Source organism: Oncorhynchus mykiss, chromosome 17, assembly GCF_013265735.2.
Source record: "Oncorhynchus mykiss isolate Arlee chromosome 17, USDA_OmykA_1.1, whole genome shotgun sequence".
Classification (NCBI taxonomy): Eukaryota; Metazoa; Chordata; class Actinopteri; order Salmoniformes; family Salmonidae; genus Oncorhynchus; species Oncorhynchus mykiss.
The window spans coordinates 89,530,939-89,543,687 of NC_048581.1; the positions used below are offsets into that span (position 1 = coordinate 89,530,939).

At 44.4% G+C, this 12,749-nt stretch overlaps 2 protein-coding genes across 2 annotated transcripts; both read left to right on the top strand.

Annotated features, from left to right (window-relative positions):
- The first annotated feature begins 1,780 nt into the window (after positions 1–1,780).
- On the top strand, positions 1,781–8,327 carry LOC110494823 (mesencephalic astrocyte-derived neurotrophic factor). Its single transcript, XM_036950941.1, has 4 exons — positions 1,781–2,052; positions 4,420–4,547; positions 4,955–5,096; positions 7,282–8,327. Exons 1-4 carry the CDS (start codon positions 1,962–1,964, stop codon positions 7,464–7,466), a joined length of 546 nt encoding a protein of 181 aa, XP_036806836.1. The 5' UTR covers positions 1,781–1,961; the 3' UTR covers positions 7,467–8,327.
- An 894-nt stretch (positions 8,328–9,221) lies between these two features.
- On the top strand, positions 9,222–12,470 carry LOC110494822 (putative RNA-binding protein 15B). Its single transcript, XM_021570151.2, has one exon. The coding sequence runs from the start codon at positions 9,603–9,605 to the stop codon at positions 12,162–12,164; it is 2,562 nt and encodes an 853-aa protein (XP_021425826.2). The 5' UTR covers positions 9,222–9,602; the 3' UTR covers positions 12,165–12,470.
- The last annotated feature ends 279 nt before the right edge of the window (positions 12,471–12,749 follow it).

Sequence of the window (12,749 nt, forward strand, 5' to 3'; positions counted from 1 at the left end):
CTAGGCTACCCTGCCGCCTCTACACTCTAACCACTAGGCTACCCTGCCTCCTCTACACTCTAACCACTAGGCTACCCTGCCTCCTCTACACTCTAACCACTAGGCTACCCTGCCTCCTCTACACTCTAACCACTAGGCTACCCTGCCGCCACTATGAAGACACCGGAAAGCGGTTGCTTGTGATCAAACCAACATACTGTAGCTACAATTGGCCAGAGGACACCATGTATTACTTTCTATTCTATAGTAAACCTTCTGTAAATCAAACTAATTTGCCAAGTAATTAACCAGTTTTGTTGTTGTTTTTGTTTATCATTTTCCTTGTTGGGCATAAAAGGCTAAAAACACCAGGAAATCAGCTCCAAGTGATTTGAATTTTTGAAAATCTATTCAAGTATTTCCATGCATAAAGTAAATTCAGAAAGTATTCACACCCCTTGAATTTTTCCACATTTTATTACGTTACAGCCTTTTTCTAAAAGGGATTCAATTGTTTTTTTCCCCCCTCATCAATCTACACACAATACCCCATCATGACATCACAATACCGCATAATGACATCACAATACCCCATAATGACATCGCAATATCCCATAATGACAAAGCAAAAACCGTTTTTTAGACATTTGTGCACAAAATAAATGCACATTTACATAAGTATTCAGACCCTTTACTCAGTACTTTGTTGAAGCACCTTTGGCAGCGATACTTTTGACACACCTGTATTTGGGGAGTTTCTCCCATTCTTCTCTGCAGATTCTCTCAAGCTCTATCCGCTTGGATGGGAGCGTCGCTGCACAGCTATTTTCAGGTCTTTCCATAGATGTTCAATCAGGTTCAAGTCCGGGCTCTGGCTGGACCACTCAAGGACATTCAGAGACTTGTCCTGAAGCCACTCCTGCATTGTCTGTGTGCTTAGGGTCATGGTCCTGTTGGAAGGTAAACCTTTGCCCCAGTCTGAGGTCCTGAGCGCTCTGGAGCCGGTTTTCATCAATGACCTCTCTGTACTTTTCTCTGTTCATCTTTCCCTCGATCCTGACTAGTTTCCCAGTCCCTGCCACTGAAAAACATCCCCACAGCAGGATGCTGCCACAAATTTAGAATAAGGCTGTAATGTAACAAAATGTGGTAAAGGTCAAGGGGTCGGAATACTTTCTGAATGCTCTGTAAAATAGATACATTATATATGATCGTTTCCCAATCTGAACAGGCAGTTAACCCACTGTTCCTAGGCCGTCATTGAAAATAAGAATTTGTTTTTAACTGACTTGCCTGGTTAAATAAAGGTAAAAAAATATATATATAGAATATAATATATATAATATATATATATATTTATTAAGGTTTGAAATAATTTTGTTTGTGTCAATTACTATCTGTTTTTGGCTTCCTTGAAGTCAATTTGCAGGGTAAGTATGTTCAGGCACCCCGACCATCTGCTCAAGAAAAAACAAGTGGCTGATAATGTAGTTGGGGACCCTGTAATAAAAGTAAAGAAAGCAGTCTTAAATGTATAGCTGCTGACACAGACAGCGCGGTAAAGAGCAGTGTGTCTCTGTTCTATTCTAGATGTTTCCATCTGAACTGCTCTGATATGACTGTAAAGGTAAGGTCCCGTAATATACAGAGTTCCAAATCCAATCGAATGGCGCCAACTGGACGATGTCCCCAGAATGAAGAGCACCTGTCCAATCAGAGAAAAGTGCGTCGCCTTGCACAGAACGAACCAATCGCGTTCTAGAGACTGAAATGAGAGCCAATGGGAAGCCTTCGTAGGTTGACGTGTTCAATCAGGAAGCGTTGGCAGAATCGGGACATTGCGTGCTCACATTACCGGTTTCAACTCTAGCTGCTCATGTGTAGCTAGCATTTATTTTTCGCTAGACAGGTAGTTTTTGTATCGTAACGTTTAGCTAGGTTACATCTAGCTAAACTAGATTAAGTTAGTTATTAATTGTAAAATGTTGTGTTTGACTAGTTTGTCGGTCGCCCTCGCAGCGCTGGCTCTGGTACCGAGCATTAGCGACGCTTTGAAAGATGGGGATTGTGAAGGTGGGTTGGTTTGTCTCATATTTATGTCACTTTGGATATAACTAGATAGTTAGTCGTAGTTAAGTTTTATGGCAATCTACAATTCCATGCTGTGTCATTGGCATGGATTCTTCGCCAAATAGCCTAGACGTTGGCTATAATTCAATACGTTGAAATGTCTTTCAATGCGCTCCTAATGTTATGTTTGTTTGCAGAGAAGTATTGTAGCTAACTAGTACCTGTTAATTGCTCATTAGGACCTTGCCTTGTGCCCCAGCCAGGTCAGATATTGCCTGTGGTTTCTGTTGGTGAGGCAATATGCTCCCATGTCAAGCTATTGTTTCTCTGTTAGATGGGATAGCTGATACTTGACTGTCTATTGTTCAGCTTTATCCAGGGCAGTGGTTCCCAAACGTTTTATAGTCCCGTACCCCTTCAAACATTCAACCTCCAGCTGTACCCCCTCTAGCACCAGGGTCAGCTGTACCCCCTCTAGCACCAGGGTCAGCATACTCTCAGATGTTGTTTTTTTGCCATCATTGTAAGGCTGCCACACACACTATATGATACATTTATTAAACATAAGAATGAGTGAGTTTATGTCACTACCCGGCTTGTGGGAAGTGACAGCTCTTATAGGACCAGGGCATAAATAATAATCAATCATTTTAGCGCTTTATTTAACCATCTTACATATAAAACCTTATTTGTATATTGAAAATTCACCACAGGGTAATGAGAAGGATGTGCTTGAAAGGATGCACATAACTGCAATGTTGTGTTGTATTGGAGAGTCTGTCTTAAATCATTTTCTACACACAGTCTGTGCCTGTATTTAGTTTTCACGTTAGTGAGAGCCGAGAATCCACTCTCACATAGGTACGTGGTTGCAAAGGGCATCAGTGTCTTAACAGCGCGATTTGCTAAGGCAGGATACTTTGAGTGCAGCCCAATTCAGAAATCTGGTGGTGGCTTCTAATTTTCACAGAACCGCTTGTTGCAATTTCGATGAGGCTCTCTTGTTCAGATATCGATCGGTAAGTGGACTGGAGGCAGCGCATGAAAGGGATAACAAATCCAGTTGTTTGTGTCGTCCGTTTCAGGAAAGTACCCGCGTAAATGCCCACCCAACTCACTCAGTTGCTTTGCTATATCACATTTTACATTGTCCGTAAGCTTGAGTTCATTAGCACAAACAAAAATCATACAATGATGGAAAGACCTGTGTGTTGTCCCAGTTAATGCAGACAGAGAAGAGCTCCAACTTCTTAATCAAAGCCTCAATGTTGTCCTACACATTGAATATAGTTGCGGAGAGTCCCTGTAATCCTAGATTCAGATCATTCAAGCGATTTTTAATTTCGAAAAAAACGCATCACCCAGATAGGCCAGTCATGTGAGAGACTCGTCATCATGCAAGCTGTCAAACAAGTGAAAACTTTAAGCTTGTCTCTCAATTGAAAAAAATGTAAGTACTTTGCCCCTTGATAACCAGCGCACTTGTGTATGTTGTAAAAGCGTTACATGGTCGCTGCCAACATCACTGCATAGTGCAGAAAATAAACGAGAGTTCAGGGGCCTTGCTTTAACAAAGTTAACCATTTTCACTGTAGTGTCCAAAACGTCTTTCATGCTGTCAGGCATTCCCTTGACAGCAAGAGCCTCTCGGTGGATGCTGCAGTGTACCCAGGTATCGTCGGGAGCAACTGCTTGCACGCGCGTTACCACTCCACTACGTCTCCCTGTCATGGTTTTTGCACCATCAGTACAGATACCAACATAAGCAGCAGCTACATACAGACCGTTAGTGGAATTCCCAAGAGAGAGTAACGGATAATGTGATCGGATGTTCATTACTTGACTAGGCATCCTGTATTTGACATTGTGTTGTTATTTCGCTGAACACTAGATGGTTTAATTTTATATTTGGCAGTGAAACGAGGCTACTCAGGAGAGGAGAAAAAAACTCACCCAACTGTATAGCCCTGTTGGAAAATATAAATGGACTGTTTGAAAATGTGAACTTTTTTTTGGGGGGGGGGGGGGGGGGGTGTGTGTATTTAAAAAAATATATGTAAATCACATTTTTATTTGGCCCCCTGATGGCATACCCCAGTTTGGGAATATCTGGTCTAGTGTATTGGGCTATATAACCTACTGTAACAGAACAGACTGACCATAGAAGTCTGAGTTGTAAAACCTAACCTCCTATATATAATGTCGTTAGTATTGCTGGAGTTACCCATGTTTTGCGTACCATCAGATTAGAAAAAATGTTATAATAGTAAAGTATATAGAAAGGAAGTCGTGCCTTCTCTGTACACTCCTAACATCCTAATGTAATAACGGTCATTCCTTGTTTTGCATTGTTTCCTCCCTTTTTTTCAGTGTGTGTGAGCTTCCTGGGAAGGTTCTATCAGTCATTGCAAGACAACAACGTTAAATTCACCAGCGCAGACATCGAGAAGGCCCTCGTCAAAACCTGCAAAGATGCCAAGGGCAAGGAAAACCGCTTTGTAAGTGATTTTTAGGCTGTTTTAGTTTAATGCAAGTCTAGTCGATAAGTAGTTACATATAACATAATCCTATCCAGATTATCCACTGAATTTGTTGATTTACAGTGCCTTGCGAAAGTATTCGACCCCTTGAACTTTGCGACCTTTTGCCAAATTTCAGGCTTCAAACATAAAGATATAAAACTGTATTTTTTTGTGAAGAATCAACAACAAGTGGGACACAATCATGAAGTGGAACGACATTTATTGGATTGGATCAAACTTTCTTAACAAATCAAAAACTGAAAAATTGGGCGTTTTATATCTTTGTTTGAAATGTGGCAAAAGGTCGCAAAGTTCAAGGGGGCCGAATACTTTCGCAAGGCACTGTAATTGCTGTCATTTTTCGTCCTTCTGTGTACCCTTAGTGTTACTACATTGGTGGAACACATGACGCTGCCACCAAAATCCTCAACGAGATCTCCAAGCCCCTGAGCTACCACACGCCGGTGGACAAGATCTGTGAGAAACTAAAGAAGAAGGACAGTCAGATCTGTGAACTGAAGTACGGTAAGGAAACAAATGTAGGACCCATCTCGGATGACTTGGTTATTTGTAAGTTAAATCAATACTATAGTACCGAACCACACTTTTTTTTTTTTTTTTTACCTTTATTTAACTAGGCAAGTCAGTTAAGAACAAATTTCTAATTTTCAATGACGGCCTAGGAAACAGTGCCTGTTCAACGGCAGAACGACAGATTTATACTTTGTCAGCTCGGGGATTTGAACTTGCAACCTTCCGGCTACGAGTCCAACGCTCTAACCACTAGGCTATCCTGCCGCCCCTTAAGTTGTTTAACATAAGGATGTAGAAGATACTCTGTGTGGTACACAGTCTATGTTAGCATCCCTCCATTCCATGTCTCTGACAGCTAAACCCTGCTTAAGTCTCAATTTCTAATTTTTTTTTTTGGTCCCTTATTTGTTCCCATAGTTTATCCTCTTTCACATGGGACTCATCACAGTGCTCATAGTAAATACTTGTCACAATACCATTACATGCTGACTACACCGGTCACGTCAAATCCAATGTATTTATAAAGCCCTTCCGCTGATATCTCAAAGTGCTGTACAGAAACCCAGCCTAAAACCTCCGTTGGCTAGGAAAAACTCCCTAGAAAGGCCAAAACCTAGGAAGAAACCTAGAGAGGAACCAGACTATGTGGGGTGGCCAGTCCTCTTCTGGCTGTGCCGGGTGGAGATTATAACAGAACATGGCCAAGATGTTCAAATGTTCATAGATGACCAGCATGGTATTATAATAATAATAATAATAATAATAATAATAATACTAATAATAATAATAATAATAATAATAATAATAATAATAATACTCACAGTAGTTGTTGAGGGTGGAACAGGTCAGCACCTCAGGAGTAAATGTCAGTTGGCTTTTCATAGCTGATCATTCAGAGTATCTCTACCGCTCCTGCTGTCTCTAGAGAGTTGAAAACAGCAGGTCTGGGACAGGTAGCACGTCCGGTGTACAGGTCAGGGTTCCATAGCCGCAGGCAGAACAGTTGAAACTGGAGCAGCATTACTACAACGACTGCATGATATAAAAAATATATTAATGTATACATGCATGTTATTCAGTCATTGCACCGAACACTGCGTCAGCGAGCGTCTGCGTGGCCAGGCGCTAAAATAGAATCATATGTGACGCTCAACGCGCTGCCAGTCTGACCTCTCCCATCTCCTCATTGGTTTTTAGGAGCATATAAACACGTGATTGAAAGATGAACTGATGTCCACACAGTCGTTGTAGTAATGCACCGTAAAGTTGGTTACCAACTGCCATATAAAGTCCAAATAAATAAAAAAAAAGAAGCCCGAGGAAGGAAAAAGATGACGAGAAAGGAGTTCGGTTTTCCCGTTTCATCTGTGGATTAATTGTCGGAGTAGAGGACCTTGTGCATTTTCAGCTAAAATAACAACCCAATGTTTATATCCCGGGACAAATGATCTAGCAACAGCAAGCTAGCTAGATAAATTGACATAAATATTTAATGCTTTTCGACCTGTCCCCAAAATTAATATCATTGGTTCAGAGTTTGTTTTGATATTTCAACCTGCGTGTCCTCATTCACTTCTGGTGTGGGTCAACAAAATCAACGGGCGCGCGATGGCACGCTCGCGTCCAGTTTCTTCAGCTTGTTAGATAATGGTTTGTGGATCATGATAAGTCCAAAACATTGTACAATGTCGGCCTGTGGCTATTTCCAACCCCCGTCTGGCATATTACAAGTTATTTACATACACAAACACAGGTGAGGACTGATTTTCCATGTCATCACCATACCTGACTGGGTGGGGTTGACTGTCTATTATTGCCTCACAGTGAAATTTGACCTCTCTTCCTGGAACGTGAAGAGACTCTGCACACTACATTCTACTGTTAATCACACGGCATGGAATGCAGAGTCTTGTTTAACCTTTTTAGTGAACATATTTTAATATCAGCACCTGCTAAGAGACAATTCATACTGGTATGTAACTGGTGTCACTGTGTGAGCTTTCTTAACAGAAGCCTATAGCTTCATTCCTTCATCCCAATCCTCTACCACACACACTTGGTTAACCCTCCTGAACCCCCCCCCCCTCCCTCCCCCCTGTTCCTAGCCAGTTAAACCACTGAGATGCTAGCAGGATCTGTTTAAAGATGGAATCTTCACCTTCTCTCCTCTCTGCAGACAAACAGCTGGACCTGAGCACCGTGGATCTGAAGAAGCTGAAGGTGAAGGAATTGAAGAAGATCCTGGAGGTGTGGGGAGAGTCGTGTAAAGGTTGCGCCGAGAAGTCTGACTTCATCCGTAAGATCAATGAACTCATGCCCAAGTACGCCCCCAACGCAGCTAAAGCACGGCGGGAACTGTAACCAGAGGGAGAAGGAGGGATGCAGACCTGGGATTGTATTCAGTGTCTCAAAGTAGAAATTCTGATCTAGGATCAGTTTTGCCTTTTTTTTTCTTACATTTTTTGTTGTTGTTGTTGATCATAAGGAATAAGAGTCTGCATCAAGCATCTCGATTAGGAGTGTTGATTTTAGGATCAGCCCCCCCCCCCCCTCCCCCCTGTCCTTTCCGCCATTTTATTATTTGTGATCTAAATGCCAAATCTAATCCTAGATCAGCTCTCCAACTCTGAGACAGTTTGGCTTGAATACAAAAAAAAATGCACCCTAGTCCCTATACAGTGCACTTCCTTTGACCAGAGCCCTGTGGGGGAGTATGGTACCATTTGGGATGTTACCTTTGTTAATACAGGCCCTGTGGGGGGAAGGGTGCTCTGGGTGTCCTGAGAGGGTATTTTGTGGTGGGTAATGTTCGCTGTGCGGCATATGGACCACCTGTCAGTCTCTACATGACCTTCATTTTTTTTTTTACATTTTTTGTAAGGGATATATTTTGTTTGTTTTTTTTGTCTTAATTAATAACGGTATAATCCAATATAACAGGTGTCGACAAGCTCGTATGCAGAAGGTCCTAGACAGTGGGTGTAGTAAGACACCTGATTCTACCGACCTACTAATCATCAAATCGAGACCTTGATTTGTACCCTCTACAAATAAGCTTGGCCACCCCTGAAATATATATATATATATATATATATATATATCTTTTTTTAAATTTTTTTTTAAAGAGAAGATAAAACTATTGAAATTGACTTTTCTTTCACACAACCGTACATGTTTATTACAAATGTTCTGTACTTTTTTCATTAAAATACGAAAACAAGGTGTCAGAAGTCATGGTGTTTTAATAGTCAATGCTGGTGGTATCATCACACATGGTCATTAATATATAGCTTGCCATGAGTGTTTTCTACTGAACAAAACATATAAAGAAACATGTAGTAAAATATCCTAGAAATTATTCATAAAAGCTTATTTCTTTCAAATGTTGTGCACAAATTTGTTTATACCCCTGTTTAGTCAACATTTCTCCATTGCCAAGATAATCCATCCACCTGACAGGTGTGGCATATCCAGAAGCTGATTAAACAGCACGATCATTACACAGGTGCACCTTGTGCTGGGGACAATAAAAGGCCTCTCAAATGTGCAGTTTTGTCACACAACACAATGCCACAGATGTGTCAAGTTTTGAAGGAGTGTGCAATTTGCCATGCTGACACTGCAGAAATGTCCACCAGAGCTGTTACCAGAATTTAATGTTCATTTCTCTATCATAAGCCGCCTCCATTTTAGAGAATTTGGCAGTCTGTCCAACTGGCCTCTCACAACCACTGACCACGTGTACGGCGTTGTGTGGTTGAGCGGTCTGCTAATGTCAGTGTGATCAGAGTGCCCCATGGTGGCGGTGGGGTTATGGTATGGGCAAGCATAAGCTATGAACACAATTGCATTTTATTGATGGCAATTTGAATGCACCAAAAAAAAATACCTTGACTAAATCGTGAGGCCCATTTTTTTTTCAAGGTATCTATGACCAACAGATGCATATCTGTATTCCCAGAAATGTGAAATCCATAGATTAGGACCGAATTAATTTAAACCGACTAATTTCATCATATGAACTGTAAAATCAATGGAATTGTTGCAATTATATTTTAGTTCAGTATAATTCCAAATGCATGTGAAACATTTTTCTATTTAACATTTGATAATTTCTCATTTCCATAGCAGATATTATACATTTGCAAGACTTTGGGTGAGCAGTATCTGCTTCCGCATGACGTCCCTAGCCCTGCGGCTACGTCGCCTCAAACCCCTCCCATTGGCGGAACGTATACATTCCTTTTGTCCAAGATGGCGGAGTTGAAACAGGTTCACTGATTCTAAATATGTTTTTAAACGCGTTTATCCTTTTTACATTTTATATCGGAATACATGCAAAGTCTTTAACGTCGCGAACATTAGTTACAAGTTATTAACGTCCGTTTATGTGTAACGTCTCCCAAAAGTGAGGAATTTGCTTACAGATCGGATTTTTTTTTCTGCAGACACTGGCTGGCTAGTTAGCAACAAAAAAAGTTTGGGCATCGTTTGAAAATGAAGCGACAAGCCGGGAGGGACTCCAGTCCTAGTAGGTCTTTAGCGAAACGAATACGGGAAAGAGAGCGGGACCGGGACGGGGCACGGAGAGAGGACCTGCCGCTCCCACCACTTGCTTTGCTGCTCGCTGAAAGCGGGAGGCAACATGCTCGGAGTAGGAGCAGGGAACGAGAAAAGACACGGCTTCGGGAGGAGCGTGGAGGCACCGGAGATCCCCTCCACCACCGACAACAACACCACGACCTCGATCTCATCGGCCGACCCTCTCTCCGGACTACAGCCGTCCTGCCTAAAGGCAAAGTGGCACCCGAACTACTGGGCCTCCGGGGGGGAGCCGGTGGGACTCTGGAATACAAATCGTTGCTCATTAGCAATCTCGGCTCGGTGCTTTCTGACGAGCACGTTGAAGACGGACTGTTTCACGAGTTTAAAAAGTTTGGTGACGTTAGTGTGAAACTATCTCACACTCCAGAACTAGGCCGAGTCGCCTACATCAATTTCCGGCACCCGGAGGACGCTAAAGAGGCCAGGCATGCCAAAACCAGGCTAGTACTCTATGACCGCCCTCTCAAAGTAGAGCCCATGTACGTCCGGCGGCGCAGCTGCACGCCGCCGGATATGGGCTATGTCCCCATCCATGGCGCCCCATATTCCTCTTATAGACAGAGGTCCCTCTCCCCCTGCCCTGGAGTTAGTAGTATCAGAGATATCCGACCACCAAGACATTACCATGTAGAGGGACTGGGACTGAGCAGAGAGAGGGAGAGGATCTTAGATTACTATGGGATGTTAGACGAGAGGGGAAGGCCTTACGGGCTGCCTGTACCTGAGCATGATGACATAAAACCTGAGGACGACGCGAGGGCGTGCAGGAACCTGTTCATCGGCAACCTGGATCACAACGTCACCGAGGGCGAGCTGAGGAGAGGCTTCGATAAGTACGGCATCATTGAGGAAGTTGTGATTAAACGACCGGCACGCGGTCAGGGTGGAGCCTACGCTTTCCTCAAGTTCCAGAACTTAGACATGGCTCACCGGGCTAAGATAACCATGCAGGGTCGCGTGATTGGCGGGAACCCGGTGAAGATAGGCTACGGTAAGGCCAACCCTACCACCAGACTCTGGGTAGGCGGGCTGGGACCCAGCAATTCCCTGGCAGCCCTGGCCAGAGAGTTTGACCGTTTTGGCAGCATCCGGAACATACACTATGCAAAAGGGGATAGTTTTGCCTACATTCAGTATGAGAGCCTAGATGCCTCTCAGGCTGCATGCACTCAGATGAGAGGGTTCCCTCTGGGAGGCCCAGAGAGGAGGCTGAGGGTGGACTTTGCCAAGGCTGAGGAGCCCCTGCCACGTAGTTACCCAACAGGATACCAGCCCCCTGTGTCCCAGCCTGCCCACCTGGACCTGCTGAGGCATCGCGACCGTAGCCTGGAGAGAGAGCTACGCTCCCGGGACCGCTCGCCCCCCTCCCACGCCCTGTTCACCCAGCGGGAGAGAGAGAGAGCTATGCTGGACAGGGGGGACAGAGAGTTCATCTCTCCAACAAATAGCCTTGAGCGCAGGGGGAGTGAAGCGTTTGGGGTGTCTCGTGGTGGCCGAGGGGACCGGGCAGCCCGGAGCCGAAGCAGAGAGCGCTGGCTGAAGGAGAGAGACGCAGAGCGGGCTGGGGCGGAGAGACGCAGACACAGGTCCCTTTCCCTTGATGGACCCTCTCAGGAGGAGAAGGAGAGAGGCATGTCCAAGGTGAGAGGAGGAGCAGGGCCAGCTTCTCCAGAAGACAGCCCAGACAGAGCCAGGGTCCGGGCCCCAGACTCTACCACCGAGCCCAGGGGACAGAGCCCCGACAGCAGCCGCCACTCCAACGAGGACCGGGCCGGCCTGGACGGCCACGAGACATCCTCCAGCCGTGACCGACACAAGAAGACTGGCGGGGACAGAGAGAAGGACCGTGACCGCAACCACCGTGCCAGCTACACAAACCACACCTCAGACACACTCAATAAAGACCCCAGAACACCCAGTACGCTGTCGGAGTGTGTCACCACCCTCACCAAAGCCTGGCACGGTCACTTCACCCTGAAGAACTCCTGTTTCCCCACTAACATGCACCTGTTAGAGGGAGGCTCCGGGTTCTTCCACTCTGTCATGAAGGACCACCAGGCCAAGGGTAAACTGACCCAGCTGAAGATCGCCCAGCGACTGAGGATGGACAAGACCAGGTTGAACGAGGTCACCAGGAGGATCAAGCATGGTGGCTCCGAGGGCTACGCTGTTCTCCTGGCCCTCCAGGGCCCCATCGACCGCGAGGCCCCTCCACCTGAACCAGGCCTACAGATCAGACTCCTCCGTCACCTGGTCACCTACCTGAGGAACAAGGAGGCTGCAGGAGTGATCAGTCTACCTGTAGGTGGGGCTAAGGAGGGAGGAAAGGGGGGCATGCTGTACGCCTTCCCCCCATGTGACTTCTCCCAGCAGTTCCTCCAGAGTGCACACAGGACTTTGGGGAATCTGGATGAAGAGCACCTGGTGGTTGTTATTGTCAATGACTCTGCCTAACTTAGACAGAAGACACCTCTTTGTGGTGTTGGCTGTCAATGTTATTACACCCACGTTAACACCCACGTTAACAGACAGCTGTCAGTAAGGGCTGGGAATTTCCAGAGACCTCATCATACTTAGGTGCCGATACGATATGTATTGTGATTCTCACGATTCTATTTGTAATGTGATTCTCAAGATTCTATTTGTGATTCTCACGATTCTATTTGTGATTCTCACGATTCTATTTGTGATTCTCACGGTTCTATATGTATTGTGATTCTCACGATTCTATTTGTAATTGTGATTCTCACGATTCTATTTGTGATTCTCACAGTTCTATATGTATTGTGATTCTCCCGATTCTATTTGTAATTGTGATTCTCACGATTCTATTTGTGATTCTCACGATTCTATTTGTGATTCTCACGGTTCTATATGTATTGTGATTCTCACGATTCTATTTGTAATTGTGATTCTCACGATTCTATTTGTGATTCTCACGATTCTATTTGTGATTCTCACTATTCTATTTGTATTGTGATTCGATACTGTGATTTCATTGCGATTCGATGTTCCAAACATTGGTCACCACATGTCTGC

Excerpts from the sequence above, each read along its gene's own strand:
- LOC110494822 (XM_021570151.2), top strand. The coding sequence starts at position 9,603 with ATGAAGCGACAAGCCGGGAGGGACTCCAGTCCTAGTAGGTCTTTAGCG.
- LOC110494823 (XM_036950941.1), top strand. The coding sequence starts at position 1,962 with ATGTTGTGTTTGACTAGTTTGTCGGTCGCCCTCGCAGCGCTGGCTCTG. Across the intron at positions 4,548-4,954 it reads AGGGCAAGGAAAACCGCTTT|TGTTACTACATTGGTGGAAC; the intron begins GTAAGTGATTTT and ends GTGTACCCTTAG. Across the intron at positions 5,097-7,281 it reads GATCTGTGAACTGAAGTACG|ACAAACAGCTGGACCTGAGC; the intron begins GTAAGGAAACAA and ends TCCTCTCTGCAG.